Source organism: Lissotriton vulgaris, chromosome 12 (assembly GCF_964263255.1).
Source record: "Lissotriton vulgaris chromosome 12, aLisVul1.2, whole genome shotgun sequence".
Lineage (NCBI taxonomy): Eukaryota > Metazoa > Chordata > Amphibia > Caudata > Salamandridae > Lissotriton > Lissotriton vulgaris.
The window spans coordinates 286,336,090-286,356,136 of NC_141700.1; the positions used below are offsets into that span (position 1 = coordinate 286,336,090).

The 20,047-nt window shown below is 45.1% G+C and overlaps 1 protein-coding gene across 2 annotated transcripts in view; it reads right to left on the reverse strand.

Annotated features, from left to right (window-relative positions):
- Positions 1 to 20,047, reverse strand: part of LOC147673978 (uncharacterized) — a 659,950-nt gene that overhangs the window by 330,121 nt on the left and 309,782 nt on the right. For both annotated transcript variants that reach the window (XM_086945060.1, XM_086945061.1), the window contains one exon: positions 14,507 to 14,592. In XM_086945060.1, coding sequence (XP_086801186.1) covers positions 14,507 to 14,592 — 86 coding nt within the window. The remainder of the gene's footprint in view (positions 1 to 14,506; positions 14,593 to 20,047) is intronic.

The following is a 20,047-nucleotide window of genomic DNA, read 5'->3' on the forward strand; positions in this document are numbered from 1 at the left end:
AGGAGTATGACGGCAACTTAGTAACCCTCCCGGCCTAATGTTGAGAATCAGCCACATAGTGTGGTTTGATCAGATCAATAGAGATTAACCTCTTGTCTCTGCGACCAGCAAGGGGCGGAAGTAGTACAGTTCTGGTACCTTTAACATACAGGACCGGTACAGGCTCAAATTCTTTTTTGTCTGCTATTTTTTCTCTGACCACATGAGTCCCGTGCTCTCCATGCCACTGGAATCACGCTATCCAGGGTAATGAGGGCTGAAAGCCCGAAACCGGTCCTTGGATGCTTGTTTCCAGTCCAGGGAGGACCTGGCTTGGCAGTTCGGCCTGGACTGTTCTCATGGGGCACAGGGTCAAGACTGATTTGCATATGGCTCGGTTCAAACTGGAATGGCATGGTGAGCAAAAAAACGATGGATTTAGGCCCATATCGCTGTACTGGGGTGAATGTATGACATTGTTCTGCATTCTGTCCATCAACTGTTGTTTTTGCATTTGGCACCCCAAGTGGGACGGGTATGCTCAGGCGTGAGTCCCCCGTGCTCTCCATGCCACTGGAATCAAGCTATCCAGGCTGATGAGGGCTGAAATCCCGAAACCGGTCCTTGGATGCTTGTTTCCAGTCCAGGGAGGACCTGGATTGGCAGTTCAGCCTGGACTGTTCCCATGGAGCACAGGGTCAAGACTGATTTGTATATGGCTGGGTTCAAACTGGAATTGCATGGTGAGCAAAAAAACGAATGATTTAGGCCCGGATCTCTGTACTGGGGTGAATGTATGACATTGTTCTGCATTCTGTCCATCAACTGTTGTTTTTGCACCTGTGAGTTCCAGGGCCTCTAGTTCTACTACAGAGAAGAGAGCTGAAAATCGTCGCTAACGCCGTTTGCGAGCTGCCGCAGCTGAAGAGCATAAGAAAAATCCATGCGCTGCTGCCGCTGAGATCTCGCAAACCAAAGATCATCGCATCGCTACTTGCAGGCCCCAAAGTGTTCGCTAACCCCAGAGATCATCGCATCGCACGTTTGCGGGCATTTCGAAGGCTCGCTGACCCCGGACCATCGCATCGAGATCATCGCAGCGCGGACGAGTGCGTCTGCCATTTTCCTCGCATCGCACCCGGATCGTCGCTCCCTCGTGGGGCGCCATTTTCTCTCATCGCAACAAGATCGCATACGCAACAGGATCAGCGCATCATCTTCCCTTGCCGCAAGGATTCAACGCATCGCCGGCCTAGGATGAGGAAATCTGTTGCTTTGTCCCGCACGCACCCGCAGACAGGCGCATCATCCTCCCTTGCGGCAAGGATTAAACGCATCACCGGCCTAGCAGGGGGAAAATTATCGCTACAGCTCCTTTGCGACATTTTGTTGGTTTTGCTATGAAATCCAGGTACTTTTTAAGTAAAAGGGTCGCAGAGACCACTGCTTTGAACTGAACCCCTATTTGAACACTTTGAACTCTTTTTCCAGCTTTTCAAGAGTACCCCCATTTTTCAGTATTGTGGCTTTTTATCGTTATTGGTCTTGTGTTAAGTCTATATATAAAGATACTTATTTTCTATAACTACTTGTGTGGTGTCCCTTTGTAGTGTCTTTCACTGCGTTACTGTATATGATCATAAATGCTTAACACACTGCCTCTGAGATAAGCTTAACTGCTCGTGCTACGTTACCACAGGGTTGAGCAGGGGTTATCAAAGCGTGTAGCCCCCTTACTCTGACATAGGAAGAAGGGTCCCTACTTGGACTGTGGCCAGCCACTGCCAACTAGAGACCCCCATTTCTAACAGGAATGTTTTGTGCGTCTAACTTGTAGGAGTGCTTATATGGAAAGCCTTTTGTCAGGGCTGTTCCGTTGTGCGTGGCATTAACTTACACCATAGTTGTTCTGTTCATCCTTGTACTTCAGCGAGTTATTGTGGCAATGGCAGCAGTACAAACTTTTGCCTTGGTGGCTTCATTCGCCATTGAATTCCCTTTATGCCAACACGTTGATGACTCAATGTATGAATAAAATGAGCCCTTGTCCGGGCCTTCTTTCAGCTTTGCCACCTGTTCCCAAAGCATCTTGTGCTTTACTGTGCAACCTTTATAATCTCTAAATCTATTCAGGCACCAACAGTGTAAATACTAGTTAAAGGACTGGGCACAGTCAAATGAATCACACACAATTAGTGTGGGGAATTCAGGATCTGTATTTTGTAGTGCCAGTATTGAGGCTTTTAGTTCCACCAGCTGCGCTGTACAGTCCCCTAGGGACTGAGTGTGTGTTTTCCTAGGACGGAAGTTTCCATTATGCATGCGCCCTTTTACAATTGCGCCTGCAGCTGGATATTGCTGTTTCGCTCTTATGGCAGGCTGGGCATATCCATCTAGAGCCTTAATTTCATTCTGCAGAAGATATTGTTGTTTGTACTGCAAGAATGCTTGCGTTTGTAATGTGTTTGTAATGTAGTCTCAAATCAGTAATCTACATTTGTTGCAGTGTGAGAGTTAGCCCATTGAATCCATCATGGATATAATGCTTTAGCATTTAGAATGCTTGCTTTTAGAACTGCCTTTAAGTTCGGTACCAGGGTCACAATGATTATGTATTTCCCCTGCGCTAGTGCTCTCTCCCTCACTACAGCTGTCTGTACCGCTGTGGGTATTTATTGAGTGGATGCAGAACACAATTCAATGTTTGTGTACAAATGCGATTTGCATGCAATAGGTACTGTATCGCCTTCATTGAAAGTGATGTAGGTGTATCCAGTTGGTCCAGCAACTACGCTGATCACCAGGTTAGTTATGTTTACACACGTGTACAAATGTTTAGAAGCTATCATATCGGCTTGTATAGAACATAATAAAATATCTGTATGTTCCTGTGTCCAATGATGCACTAAAAAATCAGGTCTAATTAAGTCATAGAAAGGTTTGACCCTCTCTGTGTAATCCAAAACGTAGGTCCTGCTAAAATTTCAAAATATTAGAATGATTTGTAGTCAGAGTTGTCGGAGGTTACAGCAGTGCACATTTTTCTAAAGCGATTGACGTTCCTGAGGTCCAAGATGGGGCGCAAGCCCCCTTTGTCCTTCTTGGGGACACGAAAGTAGTGGGAATAACAACCATGTCCGACTTCTGGCCCAGGAACGCGCTTGATGGCACCCTTGGCCAAGAGGGCCATAATTTCCCGCTGGAGAAGCGCAAAGTGATCCCCGACATAGGGTGGATCTGAGTTGGCATGGCCGGGAGGGAAGGGGGGGGCGTGCTGGGGGGTGGGGAGGGGGGATGGGGGTAGACTCGAAGGGGAGGGAGTAGTCCCTCCGGGCGAGTTGCAGCACCCACTTGTCGGAGGTGACAGAACGCCAATGGGGAAGGTGATGCCGAATCCTACCACCCACTGGCGTGGGGTGCAACCCAAAGCTCAGACTAGGAAGGCTTCGAGACGGACGTCGCGGGGGCAGAGGGGGTCTGACCCTCACGCCGGCCTCCAGAGTCGCCACAACGGCCTCCACGCCCACGGAGTTTGGTTCTGCGCAGGGTTTTGAGTGAACGAGCGGGAAGGGGCGCCCCTTCCATGGCCACGAAAGGAACGAAAAGTAGACGTGGTCGGGCGGGTTGCGGAAAGGCCCAAAGACTTGGCTGTAGCTCAAGAGTCCTTAAAGCACTCCAGGGCACTGTCGGCCTTATCACCAAACAGACAAGTGCCCTCAAAGGGCATGTCCATGAGCGAGCTCTGGATGTCCAGGGAGAACCTGCTAGATCTCAACCAGGAGCGGCGACGAAGCGCCACAGTCGCGGAAATTGCCCTATCAAGGGCGTCTGCAGTGTCTAAGCCACAACGAATGGCGAATTTAGCCACATCCTTACCCTCGGACACAGCCTGAGACAACACAGCCTGGATCTCTTCCGGGCACTGAGTTAACACCTGAGAAACGGTATCCCACACTGCGTGGGAGAAGCGGCCCAACAGACATGCAGTGTACATCGACCGCAGCCCTAAGCTAGCCGAAGAGAACAATCGCTTGCCGAACTACTTCAGCTTCTTAGAGTCCTTATACGGCGGAGCCGTGGGAAAGGCACTCTGAGACATCGAAGCTTGAATGACCAGACTCCCGGGCATAGGGTGAGTGGTCAGAAAGGTAGGGTCACCCTACGCCGGGCGATGACGCCTGGAGACGTTCTTATCCACAGTGGCCCCTGGGGCCGGTCGAGACCAAGTGCCCAACAAGACGTCACTGAGAGCGTCATTAAAGGGCAGCAGTGGCTCCGATTACGTGGACGCCGACTGGAGCACCTCAGTGAAGAGATTAGTCTTTAGGGCCACTGTAGGGAGATCAAGGTTAAGGACCTCAGCTGCCTGACGGAGCACCACCGTATATGAGTCACCTTCCTCCATAGTGGGTGGGGGAGAGGCAAACCCCGCATCAGAGGAGACATCGAGGCCACCAGCCTTCTCCAAATCATCCACCCAATCCTGCTCAGTCACACTGACCAGCAAGAGGGTCCTCGGACCCCTCCCAACCGTCCTCTACCTCCTCCGTATGTGGTTCAGACCGCGGCGGCGGGGCAGGGACCGGGGAAGGAACAAACTAGATCATGAACGGCGCCGACCGGGGCCGAACCGGCGCCAGGTCCCAATTCGGATCCCAGGTGTGGACAAAGCGGTCAGGGAAACGGGGCAGAGGCAGAACCAACGGCATCCACTGCGGCGCTGCAGGCAGAGCGAGGGTGGCGCTGGGGCTGGAGCCGGCAGCGGGGGACCTCGTGGCGCCCTTGGCCGGAGCCAACAGCGCAGGATCCTGCGGCGCCGGAGCCATCGGTGGAGTCAACGGTCCGGCAGGACCCTGACACGGGACCGCGGGGCCCAAAGGTACACCGGCGGGAGCCCGAGGGCTAAACAGGCGGTCCATGGCAGCAAGAAACTCTTGCACCTGTGCGGGAGTCGCCGACTGACTCGGGTAAGGCGGGTAGGCCGCGGGACTCACAGGCTCCGAAGGAGCCGCAGGGGCGGAACCCATGTCCCCCTCGTCTGCATCCGGGGACCGACTGGGGGGCGTTTGAGAGCGACCATGCTTCTTTGACTTCTTTTTGTATCGTCTCTTACCCGAATCTGAGGGTCAAGACTTGGAGCCCGAGGAGCGATGATGGAGGCCCCGCGAGCGTACTCTAGAACGGCCCCTGGACGGTGAGCGGCGCTGGGACGAGTGCCGAACCTCAAGCAACTTCCGGCGTTGCTCCCTCAATGCCTTCAGGGCCATGGCCCGACAATCCAAACTGGACCGGGACTCATGGTTGCGCTCCAGGCAGTAGAGACAGACGTCATGGGGGTCCGCCACTGACATATTGCGACGGCAGGCCCCGCAGGACTTACAACCAGGCATCCCTACGTGCACCAGAGAAGAACCACAAGAGACAAAAGTCCCAAAAAAGGTAGTCAAAAAGTGACTAAGGTAGGTGATCTAACTGGATCTACGCTTACTGGCGCGGAAAAAGAAAGAACTGACGTCAGCGCGCATGGGTGGCGCCTAATTAGTCAGCATGACGTCTCGGCACATATGATGCCAGCGACGGACGCGGAGCCGCACGACGCCACCTACTGCCGCGTAGAGGTACTGCTAGCAAAGCTTTCCGGATCCAGTCTGACGCCTGGGGATATTATAAGGTAAGGAATCGATCACTAACGTGTCTCTTTCAGATAAAGTGTCCTGCAGCAGTTCAAAGTTGGGCCTGGTTGGTAATGGAGATTTTGGCAGCAAAGACTTTCTTGTGACTCTTTTATAGCCTGTTCGGTTCTTCTTGGTGGGGGGGACAGTCCAAGATGAAATAGTCACTCACTGGCGGTTTGGCTGTCGGGTTACTTATGGGCGTTTACCAACTCAACAGGAGGGGCCACCATGGGTGTAAAAACAGATGCAAGAGAGCTTGAAATCCATGCTGTGTCCCCCGCTATGACCCCGGTCAACCCCAGTGCCTCTCCATTCTAGACCACAACAGAGCCCTGGGCAAATTTCTCTGTCTCCAAAAAAAGCCTTCTCTCGGTCAGAGCTATCTCCTTCGTTATCACAATGCGCCACTCTGGGGGCCCCCCTTGGCCGGCAGTCATTTTCCTTTTGCCCATGGCTGCTTAAGCTAGATTCACTGGGCTTATATGTGCCACAAATATAAGCTGCCTGGGAGGTCAGGGGGGAATAGGAAAACACTCTCCCCGATATAAAATCTTAGAGTGGCTTAGTGGCGGGCATACTAGGAAAGTCAAGGGTAAAATGACACTTAAAAACGAAATATACAAAGTACTTTGTTCTCGACTGTAGTGAGAAGAGATGTGGAAGCCACGTCCTGTTAACCTCCAGGAACGAGTGTTTTTCCGAGTTGAAAGTCAAGGGGCCCAGCCCATCCTCTTCCGGTCGCTGACGGGCGCAGATGGGCCAGCCCTTCGCCCGCGCATGTCCTGTGCTGCGGGGGCCCCAGGGACTCTTTATGCCCCTCCGGGCGCGTACAGATGACTTGCAGCGCCTCCTGTTGCTATGGCTGCTGGGGGTTGAAGTCCCCTGTAGTTCTGCGGCGTGCGGTGCAGGCAGAGGGCATTTATTCACAGAGCAACATATTGCCTTCTGTAATTGATATAATACAGCAAGGCATGTCTATTGTACATCATGGACAATCACAATTACGGTCCATCGTAATACTGAGCTGGACATTACAAACATTATGCTCTGGCTACATGCAGTGGCATTACATCAACAGTACTAGTCTGTTTTCTGAATATGATCTACTGGATAGACAGTTAGTAATGGGACGCAATGATGCAAAATATTCCATGTTGCACATTGAAAAATTAGACCAATTACCTTTCACCATAGCTGAGACACCATCCACGGACTGTAAAATCCCTGGATACATCACCCTACCGGTTACGACTTTCTAATTCCAATATTGGCTCCAATACCATCATGTAGACAGATCTAAAGCGCTAAGGGAAGGTTATGTGCATGAGTATTGGGAATTACCGTTGAGGTTTAGATGCAGGAATGGGGACATGGATGTTTTTCTTAGTGGCTCCAACTGGGAAGAGGCTTTAAGCGGATCCTTAATTTGCAAGGACATTTCTCTCCCAAGGGGGATGCAATGCTTCAGTAGTAAACTTGTCTTGTTATCTGAAGTGTTCTCCAGCTGCTGTGATTTGTCCGGTGTTCAAGCTACTCTCCAATAGGAGCTATTTGATGCTGAATGATCAAGGTGGTTGCAGAATGAAACTGGGCAGCGCTATTCTAGTGACGGTAAATTCCATAGTGACTTGTTGTATACAAGTACTGCTTTCCCCTGCCCGCACAGTTAGGGAGGTAGTGCTATGGCCTTCGAACAATGTTTCCAGCATACAGTTTGATTCTCTGAGCAAACAAAGCCATGCTTTTTCAAAAGGATGTGGCCCTAACTTCAGCAAGAGAGAAGTTTGATCTCCACGTTACAGGGTCCTCGTCTGAGATACAGACACTACTCCACACTAACTTCCAGCTGCATTTTGGGGAGCTGGTCCATCATATCGTTAACATGTCTGATACGAAAGGAATAGTGTACTTTTTAAAATGTATCGGCTCTGGTCTGGTTAGCACTTTTCAGATGATTTCCGGAGTTGCACCTTCTTTCATACACTCTATGTGGGGAAGCGTTTTTGGAGGGCTCCCGTTTGTCCTGCTACTTGTGGTGGGGATCCTGATTTTAATTTATCTACTCCGCAATGGATGTCCCAGTTTAACTTGGAATGCAGACTGAACTGCTTGGGCTGCATTGCTGTGAGTGCAGGGTACACTGCTTCGGCACAACTCGACTACAAGCACTGAACAAGCATTGGTTTGTATTCTTCAGTCCGGTCTGGCTTGACTACATATGACCCGGTTTGCTTTACAGCCACAAATGCGTCCTGCATATATGTCTCTGATCAGAATTGGTTGCGCCACTGGACATTGAAGTACTGATGGACCCCTTAATGGACCATGTGTATTGTTGTCCCCTGTGTATTCCATTGATGATGAATGCATTTTAGAGCCACCCTGGGATGCTTCAGCATGGGCCCCCGCATTACTTAAAATTAAAGCGGTGGAGGCCCCGGGGCTGCAGGGGTCCGCGTGGCCCCCACATTATTAAAACGTAAGGCCCCGTGGAGGTGGCAGCCCCTGGGGGTGTCCAAATTGCCCCACCATTGGTAAATAAATAAGCCCCAAGGAGGTGGTGGTCCCTAGGGCAGCGGGGGAGGCCATATGGGCCTTCCATGCATTTTTTGTTTTGGAAGCCCGGGGAGGTGATGGAACCCAGGGCATCAATGAGCCTCTGGACCTGGCCCACCAGATTCTAAACAAAGCCAAAAAGCATGTGCTTTGTTTTTATTTTATTACACTTTTTGGGCCCTGCAGGACCCCCTGCGCTCCCAAGAGTCCTAAGGAATAAGGGTATTTCTACCCTGCCTCTTTTGCTTTTTAGATTTTTCGAGGGACTCTGCTTCAAGCAGAGTCCCAAGATGGCGGCCAACAACACTTCCTGGTTAAAGTGTTGGCAGGCAATCAAATTTCAGGAGAATCAAAGAGTCCACTGCAAGGACTCGCATCCCCAGATATCTTTCGTTTTTAAACTTCAATATCTCTGAAACTACTACACGGAATTTACACCAAATTACAAAAAGTCAGCTTTCGGTAGCAACATCTAACTTTTGCTAAATTTGGTGTCATTCGGTTCAGTGTTTGGGGCTGAAGTAGTGTTCAAAAAATGAAAAAATCCCCATAGATACAACATGGGAAAAACTTTGGTCCTAACTAGAACTACCTACTGGCTATAGCCAGTAGGTTGGAGATATATCTATCTATCGATATATATACACATACACACACACACACACACACGTATGTGTGTATATACACACATATACACAAAACTGCATTTCATTAAGCATATCCTAGAATGTTCATCTAGAATCACAGATATTGTTTCATGAAGCTTCAGATACATAGACTTGTACTTGATCTCCCTAGGATAAATTAATTTGCCAAAGCTGGTTTGTGATGAGTCAACATTACAGAAGTCAATAAATGTCTCTATTTTTGGTATATGATGACACCCTCGTAAGAACCAGCATTCACTGGAAAATGCAAGTTACTTTGGCTCTGCATTTCTAACATGGCCCTCAACCCCAGTGTGTAATGAGAGCTTTTTTGTGGTAGGGTTGAATTACTGAGATGTAAACTATTTTTCTTTTCCTTCCACTGTTCTGTAACTGTATTAACTTTAAAACCCAATAAAGAATCTATATATAAAATAAATACATTATTTCATGTTGCTGCAGTTCCACAGGTAGTTACTAAAAGTCCCTCTAAAGTAACATACAAGAGCTCCAAATGTCAAGCAGAAAACCTGAGGTGTGGCTTCAGTATGGCATATATACTCTAGCTACTCTAATGACTTGTGTTCATTTTCTGTTGGATAAATACAGCAAAACTGATGTATGGTGAGGAATACACATTGGAAATTAAAAGAAATGTTTTGGGCAATAGTTAATGAAACCCTACCATACATAGGGACTAGCAGTCACTTGGAAGTACTAGTGTTTAAAACGTTCCATTTTTTGAGGACTATTCGTTATATGTAGATATACATGTGCAAGGGCAACATGCAGTCACTCAAGGTGAAAACAACCATGGCTGGAATGGATTAGTCCAGTTATCTGTATTTGCGCTGTGGTGGGAGGGAGTAATATTTTAGTAACATCTCAACAGACTAATGGCGAAAGAGTGCTGATGGGGTGCCCTTGTATTATAATAATAATAATAATAATAATAATAATAATAATAATAATAATAATAATAATATTAATAATAATAATAATAACCTTGAATTTGTAAAGTGCACAGCTACCTTCAAAGTGGTTTCCCGGCGCTGGGGGCCCTCTGGAAGATTAAGCGAGCTATTGCCCAGAGTCACATGGTGCTGGGCTGACCTGCCGCCGGCGATCGAACCATGAACCTCATGGTCCGGAGTCGGGCACCTTGGCCGCTGCACCACACCTCTTCCACTGTGTATGTATTTTGTTCGATTTTTGGGAGAAAACAAAGCTTGCAAAATAGCTACAGCTGTTTTTAGGCCAGACAAAAAAAAAACATGTTTGGATGACTTTCCCCAAAAACGTGTTCAAGGTCAGGGATGCATCATCTAATCATGGCACCACAGTACAACTTTATTGGGATATGCAAAAACTATTGCTAAACAATGTTTGAGAAATGTAGGTGCAGATGAGGTAAGTCAGCATTTGCAGGAAAACATATTCCGGAGGGGCTTGAAGGTCACACACTGTGGGCATAAACATTAACAGCTTGAACACAATGGTAGCTGCTTGTGGCAATGAAAAAGTGATTGCCAAAACGGAGGTTAGCTACACAGACCACAAAAATAAATAAATAAATAACAATTAAACGTCCAGCTCCCGCCCAAAAAATATACATAACCGTCATCGCAGGAAACCCAAGCAGGTTTTAGTGCACTTTACAAATGCACGTAACATAACAGTCCTCAAAAAACATTGAAGACTTGGACAGATGTGGTGATTGGCCTAAACATATGTGGAAAGGTGATACACAATGTGCAGGAGAACAGCCATTAAATAGCAGGTTCAAGTTCCAATGCAAAGTGAAAGAAGTTGCTGTAAGCTGAGAACGCATGACAGCATCATGCAAAACAATTTTTTTTTTATTGATTCAATCCATGTCACAAATGTATATCATAGCAATTATAATCAAAAGCTAACAAAACAGTCAATCCAGTATCAGTAACAGTCATAGGGTAGGTCCGCAAGAGCATCAGCAACAAAACAAAATATGATCATATTATCGTTAAACAACCTAGAATAGTTGATTATTTCATATAGTGTATCATAGCCTCCCATATCTGAATCACAAGTTTTTGCCGTTTGACTGATTTTAAGGCATATAAACTATATTCCATATAAAAAATTTGCCCTCCACATCTCAAATGTGGGAGCCTCCCTTTGGAGCCAACATGAGGCAATACAAAGGCGTGCCACAGCTACAGCAATAAATGCTAAGTATCTAAATGTGTACATTGGTTGCTCGTTTGAAATATTTATATACATATTCCTAATAACATCATTGCCTTCGTTATTGATATAGAGGTACCTGTAACTTCTTGCAGAAACAATTCTATTTGTTGCTTTAATTGCGACAATGCTGTGCATTCAAAGAAAACATGCACACTACCTTCTCCATCGCTATGAAACCTGAAGCATTTACCATCATTATTTCCACCCCACTTGCTCATGCGTCCAGGTGTATGATCTAAATCAAAGATAGTCTTATAATGCCGCATTTGTAAATTCGATGATAGCAGTATTTTTCCTGCTATATCTATAGAAGTCTGGATCACCTCTCCATCGACCCCTAAATGTGCAGCCCATTTAAGATCATAAGCAGCCAAATCGTTATTTTGAGATTCAATTAACAGAGTATATATAATACCCCTTTCTTGGCCTTCCTTCTAATAGCCTCTACAATTGGAAGCAGCGTGATTTCCTCCTACCGGTGATGTCTAACGAGATAATCTAGCAGTTGCAGATGCTTAACAAAGTCATGATGTTAAAGTTGAAAACTTTCAACTAATTCCTTGATGAGCATAGCACCCCTCCCTTGTATAGATCACCCAGATATCCAATCCCCTGCATCTTCCAACACAACATCTTAAAGTCCCAGAATATTTCCGGAAACCTGATAGCTGAACCGAGTGGAGTATAATAGTTTAGTTGCGGAATATTCAACCACTTAGATACCATTTTCCAAGCCTTATAAGCTGAAATCAAAACCTCAAACCTAGTTTTTTTTTTATAGTAACTTGGCTCATAAAATTTCATTAACACATTTCTAACTTCCTCCCCTAGCAATAGTTTATATCTTTTATGAGGCAGCTACATAAGGATGCTGGTGCTAGAGTTCGCTATGGTAGACACGGCGAAGGCACAGCCAAATTTCCCATTTGTAAAGGTGTAAGGCAGGGGCGAGTACTTGGCCCCCTAACTTTTTAGTTAGTACATAAATGACTTGGGACATTTATTAGCTGAAAAATGTCAGGACAACCCCATCATTAATAAACAACCTGTGCTGGCATTGTTGTACGTGGATGACGCGGTTTTAATGGCGTGTACCCAATTAGGCCTACAGAGCGTTTTAACGAGTTTTACATTATTTATGGGTGCAAGGGGTTTGAAAGTAAATACCTCAAAAACATATATCATGAAATGTGGTAAAAATAGCGCAAGGTGCCACAACATTTTTATTGATAATACAAAAGTAGACTGTATTAATAGCTTCCCATACCTTGGGATTCAATGTGATTACTGAGGGACTTGGGGACCTGCTGTGCAGGCAAGAAAATTGATGTTTATTAGGACGATTGGTGCGTTGACCAATTTTGCTATTAGGCTAGGTAGGAGCCCTATCCCAGAACTAATAATGATATATAAAGCTAAATGCCTAGCTACAGCTATGTATGGAGCAGGCATCTTGGGCTACACGGACATAAACCCCATCCAATTAATAGAAAATGCATTTACAACGTATCTACTGGCTGTCCCTTCGAGCACGGCAAACTTTGTTTGTCACTCTGAACTTGGGCTGACATATAGCAGATCTGGTCAAAATCGAACCGATTTTACTGTGGCACAAGGTTTGGGCTACCGAGGAGACTAACTTTAATCGTGAGGTGATTAGGGATTGCCTGAGTATGGAGACGGGGTCCTCTATCCCGTCACTAAATTATATTGAAAAATTTACTGCAGATATTGGTCACCCAGAGTGTTTTGAAAATCCAGACAGTATCATCAAATTGACGAGAAAGTCTTCAAAGAAACTTTGCATCGCACATTTACAAATTAACAGACTCACCACGGACATTGTTAAACAATCAGTCATGGAGAATCAATGAATGCTATCATGTTATGCTATCAAGCCATATCTAGTCTGTGCCCCTGGCCCTATGAGAGGATGCTTTTAACACAATTTCGCTTGGGGTTCTTACATAGATTGGTGAGTTTCCCCATTACTAATGATTGGTCGAAAACATTAGGTGCCTGCCCATGTGACGCTATATCACAACAATCTACATTACACGTCAACCTATTCTGTCATTTTTATTTGCACCCAAGAAAAAGATTTTTAAAACCAGTCCTAAAAAAGATGGGGCTGAGACAATGTCGTATAGCGTTTTTAGTACACACAATAGTGCATATCTCGGTAATCATCACCCAATATTACCACAAAGTTTCCATTTTATCGCTTTTATCACAAACACTACGGCTTTTGATTACTGATGTGATTCAGCCATCGTGCTTAAAACTACCTATCTGTGTGTTTGTTTGTCCTTTTATGTTTGTATGTACAGGAATGCTTTAAGAAGGAACTGCCTTCTCACATATAGGGTACCTTAGCGTGTGCCACAAATATTCAGAGTATAGATCGCACTTTTCACGTTTCTACGTCTTGAGGAAAGCCAGTTTATATTAAAGGCCTAGCTGAAAAATATAGACCACTCACTGAATGCAGGAGTTCCCTAAATACAACTCCACCTACACCCCCTGCCTTGTTTCTACTGCTGCCAGATGCCCAAATATTAAAGTTAAATCCCTTTGGAATATGGGACCAGTGGACAGTTTTTAAATGTCACTTTCACGTCACCTACACTGCACACTCAGTAAGCATACCAGCTCAGCTGTAACACAGGCATTATAGCACACCAGGGACACACTTGGTGTCACCAGGTGGGCCCGATGATGAAGCAAGCCACCAACTAGGTTGGTGGGTGAGGGCTTCATAAAAAAAGAAACAAGATTTTTTCTTTCTAGCAACAACACACAGCTTCGAGTTTCTCATCAGGTCTTGACAGACTAGTGCTCATTGATTTTACATATAACCTAGGGGATAAGGACTAGCTCTCTGATCCTCACTCTCCCTTTGATACCATTATATTTGTATAGTGGTAATTATATTGATCCTTTTTAAATCAAGTAGTGTACATAGGTAGGAAGTCTTATTTTGCACACTCATGAGTAGTAGGAGGATAGAATATTTCTGTTAGTTACTGTAAATAACAAGCTATGTTTACAAATGTGGCAAACATGCTGATATGTGTTTTTGAATTTCACAGCCCTGGTGAAGTCCGCTAGGACGAAACGCTTTGGCTGGGGTGCTATTGTTACAATTAATAAACTTCAATAAAGTAGATTGAAACTCATGTGCAAGTCTCCTGAGGCATTTGATTGGTTATTTAATCTTCAAAATTGGATCAGAGCATATTGTTTGGAACTTTTTGTACTGCTGCTAATTGAGCAAAATTGATTAATTAAATAACTATATGCTCCTTTTCATGTCTGTTAATTTAGCATGTCTAAATCTGTTCATTTGAGATACCGAAGTTAATATATTGAAGTATGCTTTAAACATTACACAGTGGCAGATGAATGGGTCTAACTTACTTGGAAATTATGATTTCAGGAAGTATCTCTCCAAAGCTTTTTTGAACCTCACCATTCACCTTCTTGTCGCCTTGGATGGGGATTATCTATAAGAACAAGTGGAGCAATGAAGATAAACTACATTTTTGATTCTTCTGTTCAACAAATTGAAGAGTATGAGCAAATACCATTACCAAAAAGAACAAAGAAGTTCCTTTCTGATATGTGCAGACAGACGCACACAATTATGGTTCAAACCACAAAGAACAGCAAAGCTTCTCCAACACAAATTAACTACTGGTTACTTACTTCAGTAATGTCAGCAATCTTTCCAACTCAAGTAATAGGCTTCTGTTGACTGAGGGGACTTGAGCAGGTTTCACAGTAATGAGAAGCAAAGTTTGGGCTGAGTTGTTTCACACACTTCTGTGGTCTTGCATGCAAAATGGATTTCAGCTTCCAACCAGAAAACCAAAACATATTTGAGCAGACAGGACGTCAGGTGGCTTCAGGCCAGGTACTAAGCCGACCACCCATAGGCATCCAGCTCCCAATGTGCACAGCCTTTGGTCATATGGAGCAGGGTAAGGAGGTAACTCACCCCTGCTGTGCATGCCCGTTGGCAGTGTGCAGCATAGAGTGACACGCAGGGCCTGCCGTGTGGCGTAGACCTGGAACCAACCTATGACAGGCAGCCGAGTCACCACTGCGGAAGCTTTTGTTTGGTCACCTTTTTTTAATTTCATTTTTATAACATCATATTTTCCTAACATTTTTTATGATGGTGATTGGTTGCCTGCGAGATATATTTTTATTCATCTCTGTGCAAAAATAACTTACAGCAGTTACTGCAGTTCGAAGTCTTTCTGCTCTTCAACCTGCTGGTGGACGACTTGAGACGGAATAATTCTTCATCCTCCCCCTGCTGCTTTACATGCCCATCAAAGAGTATTCATTTGGGTGCATGGCCTGGAGAGGTTTCCTCGTGCCATGGTTCCCAAATGTAGACAAGGAGAAGATACCCTCTTTGCAGCAGTTGCTGACATAGGCAACATGTCAGTTTCCGGGCAATCATTTTTTCCTGCTCTGCTGGGTAGGAATAAATGCCTGCTCACAGGGTGAGTGGCAGCAGAAGCCCTTAAACTTGAAGCAACTACTACAACAGTCATCCTGCTGTGGCTGTGCAGATTATGGCAATATGCGCCCCTGGTTGCTTTTTCCCAGTGGGCTGTGCCACTGGATTCAAGCTAATCTGGCTGAAGGGTGACATACCCTGAAACCGGTCCCAGGATGCTTGTTTCCGGTCCAGGGAGGACCTGGCCTGGCAGTTCGGTCTGGACTGTTCCCATGAGGTACAGGGTCAAGACTGATTTGCATATGGCTGGGTCCAAACTGGGGTGGCATAGTGGGCAAAAGAACAATGGATTTAACCCAGATCTTTTGACTGGAGGAGAATGTTTGCATTGTCAGCAAAAGTAATAGGCATTGAAAAAGACAGGAATGTTGAAACGTGTCTGCCTGCTTAAAGAATAAATGAAAGACATGACACCGTGGAGTGCTCTGTGTTGTCCTTGTGGGGAATATATATATATATATATATATATATATATATATATATATATATATATATATATATATATATTCACTGAAAAAACCATAGGTTTCACACCAGTTATAGTTAGGAATTAGCATTTAAAAAACCTATTAAATTCACTAAAAAAACCATAGGTTTCACATCAGTTATAGTTAGCTGGAAATTTTACTGACATAAAACCATTGAAATTCCACGTTATAGTTAGTTGGACTCACTATAACTTGCGCGCCTGCAATGCACTGCTGATGACGTCACATATTACATCACTCATGACATGGTCAGTGACATCACTCATGACATCACTGATGACACCATCCAGTGAATGTGTGTCTTTATGAAAAATAAATATGTTTTATATTTGTATTTGTAAAGGACGATGGAAGAATAAATGGTTAAATAAGTGTGTAAATGGATGTTTTTTTTTAAAAGAATTGATTGGTTAACTTAATGAATACATATATTAACGAGTAATTTTTATATTTTTAAATATATGTATCAGTGTTTCACTTTGTGTATAAGTGGCTGCATGGGTTGGTGACTGACTCACTGTTTGTATGTTTTTTGAAGACAGCATATGTGCAGGACTGTATGGGTGGATGAGTGTGTATATGTGTGTGTTAGTGAGTGAATGCCTGTCTCACTAGTGTCTTTATGAGTAACTACATATGTTTTAATCTTGTATATATGAGCATTGATGTATATAAGTCAGTATATGTGAGAGTGAGAGATTGAAAGAGTTCCTTTTTAAATAAGTATGTGTTTCTATAAGTGATTGTTTAAGAGAGTAAGTATGTGTAACTTTCCTTAGAAGTAATGTGCTAATGTATGTATAGCTGTATATGCAAATAAATGGATGTTCAATAGTTTATTTGCATGTGTGAGTATGTGTGTGAGTAACTTTTGTAAGACTGTCGGTGTGTAACAGGATGTATATGTGTTTCACTATATATGATGAGTGAGAATATGTATGAGTGACTATATAAAACTGTTGGTGTATGAGTGGATGTGTATATAGATGGTGGAATTACTGAATTGGTTTTTGTAACTGGTATGGGTATCTCCATTTTTTTTGAAAATGTTAGTTTCTATTGTTTGAATATGTGTTTCAATGGTTACATTACACTGAAAGGAGGTCTATCAGTCTGCCACAAGGATGGTGTCATCAGTGATGTCATGAGTGATGTCACTGACCATGTCAAGAGTGATGTAATATGTGACGTCATCAGCAGTGCATTGCAGGCGCGCAAGTTATAGTGAGTCCAACTAACTATAAAGTGGAATTTCAATGGTTTTATGTCAGTAAAATTTCCAGCTAACTATAACTGATGTGAAACCTATGGTTTTTTTAGTGAATTTAATAGGTTTTTTAAATGCTAATTCCTAACTATAACTGGTGTGAAACCTATGGTTTTTTCAGTGAATTTCATTGGTTTTTTAAATGCTAATTCCTAACTATAACTGGTGTGAAGCCTATGTTTTTTTCAGTGAATTTCAAACGTTTTTTAAATTCTAATTCCTAACTATAAGTCTCACTTTATAAATAAGACTGTTAGCACTCTAGTTGTTCTTTAGAACACTCTGGTACATTCTGTCATTGGGCTACAGTTGGGCTACATCTAGCTGATATTTGGGCTACATTTGGATTTTTTGGTCTCTGGTGGCCATCTTTGGGCTACATTGGGCTACATTTGGGCTACATTTTGGCATATATACAGCCCAATGTAGCACAATATATATTTCATCAAAGTTAATTTTCGTAAAAACCACTTAAGAATAGGGCTACCAGTCCCTACAATTTTTCCCAATTTTTTTTTATTTTTTGCTTTGGAGCGCTCCCGGTGCGCTTCCCGGGGAGCGCCCCGAAAAGCGTAGTTTTATAAAGCGCCCCCGGGCGCGCTCCGGGGAGCGTCCCGTAAGCGCCAATATCGCGAACGAAAACATGATCATGACGTATCGCGTAGCCGCGTCCGCGTGATACACACGGCGTAACCGCACCCGGAAGTACTCGAGCAAATACGATCGCGCAACGTAAACATCCGACGTGCTTACGCTACGCGACCCAAAGCGCCCCCGGGCGCGCCAGGGGGCGCGTAGCGTAAGCGCGTCGGGTCATGTGACCTGAAAATAACACTTTTCATTGGTTCATAACAGTTTTAGTTTCATAATGATGAAGCCCCTGGTCTTGTGACCTGAAAATAACACTTCTCATTGGTTCAGGACAGTTTTTTTTCAAAATGATGAAAGACCCCACCTTTTTTCCTTATTCTGACTTTGTCCTTTGACTGAGGAAGACCTGTTTGTACATCTCTGTACATTTTTGATCTTAATAATGGCTTCAGTAGCAGCAGCGATTCAGAAAAGGGGGTGGTGATGAACAGAGTGTCTGAATTAAGCAGACCACTCTTACCCAGTCCAAAGATCAGGGCTTGATCCATCACCGTTATTTATCTCACTGCACCATCCCAGCTCAGAACCTGGCTATATGCAAATCAGTCTGTCCCTGGCCCAGTGCATCATGGGAACAGGGCAGACTAAACTACCAAGCCAATTCTTCACCAGAACGGAGACAAGCTACCGGGGACCGGTTTCTGGCATTTCAGCCGTCTTCGGCCCGGCTTGCTTGAATCCTGATGGTGCAGTGAGAAAGGGACTCATGTCTGAGTATACCCTGCCACACCTATAGTGGCCAAAAACGATTCAGAAAAGGGGGTGGTGATGAACAGAGTGTCTGAATTAAGCAGACCACTCTTACCCAGTCCAAAGATCAGGGCTTGATCCATCACCGTTATTTATCTCACTGCACCATCCCAGCTCAGAACCTGGCTATATGCAAATCAGTCTGTCCCTGGCCCAGTGCATCATGGGAACAGGGCAGACTAAACTACCAAGCCAATTCTTCACCAGAACGGAGACAAGCTACCGGGGACCGGTTTCTGGCATTTCAGCCGTCTTCGGCCCGGCTTGCTTGAATCCTGATGGTGCAGTGAGAAAGGGACTCATGTCTGAGTATACCCTGCCACACCTATAGTGGCCAAAAACGATTCAGAAAAGGGGGTGGTGATGAACAGAGTGTCTGAATTAAGCAGACCACTCTTACCCAGTCCAAAGATCAGGGCTTGATCCATCACCGTTATTTATCTCACTGCACCATCCCAGCTCAGAACCTGGCTATATGCAAATCAGTCTGTCCCTGGCCCAGTGCATCATGGGAACAGGGCAGACTAAACTACCAAGCCAATTCTTCACCAGAACGGAGACAAGCTACCGGGGACCGGTTTCTGGCATTTCAGCCGTCTTCGGCCCGGCTTGCTTGAATCCTGATGGTGCAGTGAGAAAGGGACTCATGTCTGAGTATACCCTGCCACACCTATAGTGGCCAAAAACGATTCAGAAAAGGGGGTGGTGATGAACAGAGTGTCTGAATTAAGCAGACCACTCTTACCCAGTCCAAAGATCAGGGCTTGATCCATCACCGTTATTTATCTCACTGCACCATCCCAGCTCAGAACCTGGCTATATGCAAATCAGTCTGTCCCTGGCCCAGTGCATCATGGGAACAGGGCAGACTAAACTACCAAGCCAATTCTTCACCAGAACGGAGACAAGCTACCGGGGACCGGTTTCTGGCATTTCAGCCGTCTTCGGCCCGGCTTGCTTGAATCCTGATGGTGCAGTGAGAAAGGGACTCATGTCTGAGTATACCCTGCCACACCTATAGTGGCCAAAAACGATTCAGAAAAGGGGGTGGTGAGCTTTCTGCTTAATTCAGAGACTCTGTCCCTCACCACCCCTTGTTGTAAATATTTTTGTCCACCCTAAGCGTGGAAGGGTATTCTCAGATGTGAGACCCTTGCTCATTGCACCATCAGGATTCAAGCAAACCGGGCCGAAGACGGCTGTAATGCCAGAAACCGGTCCCCGGGAGCTTGTTTCCTTCCCAGTGTAAGAATTGGCTTTTGTAGTTTGGT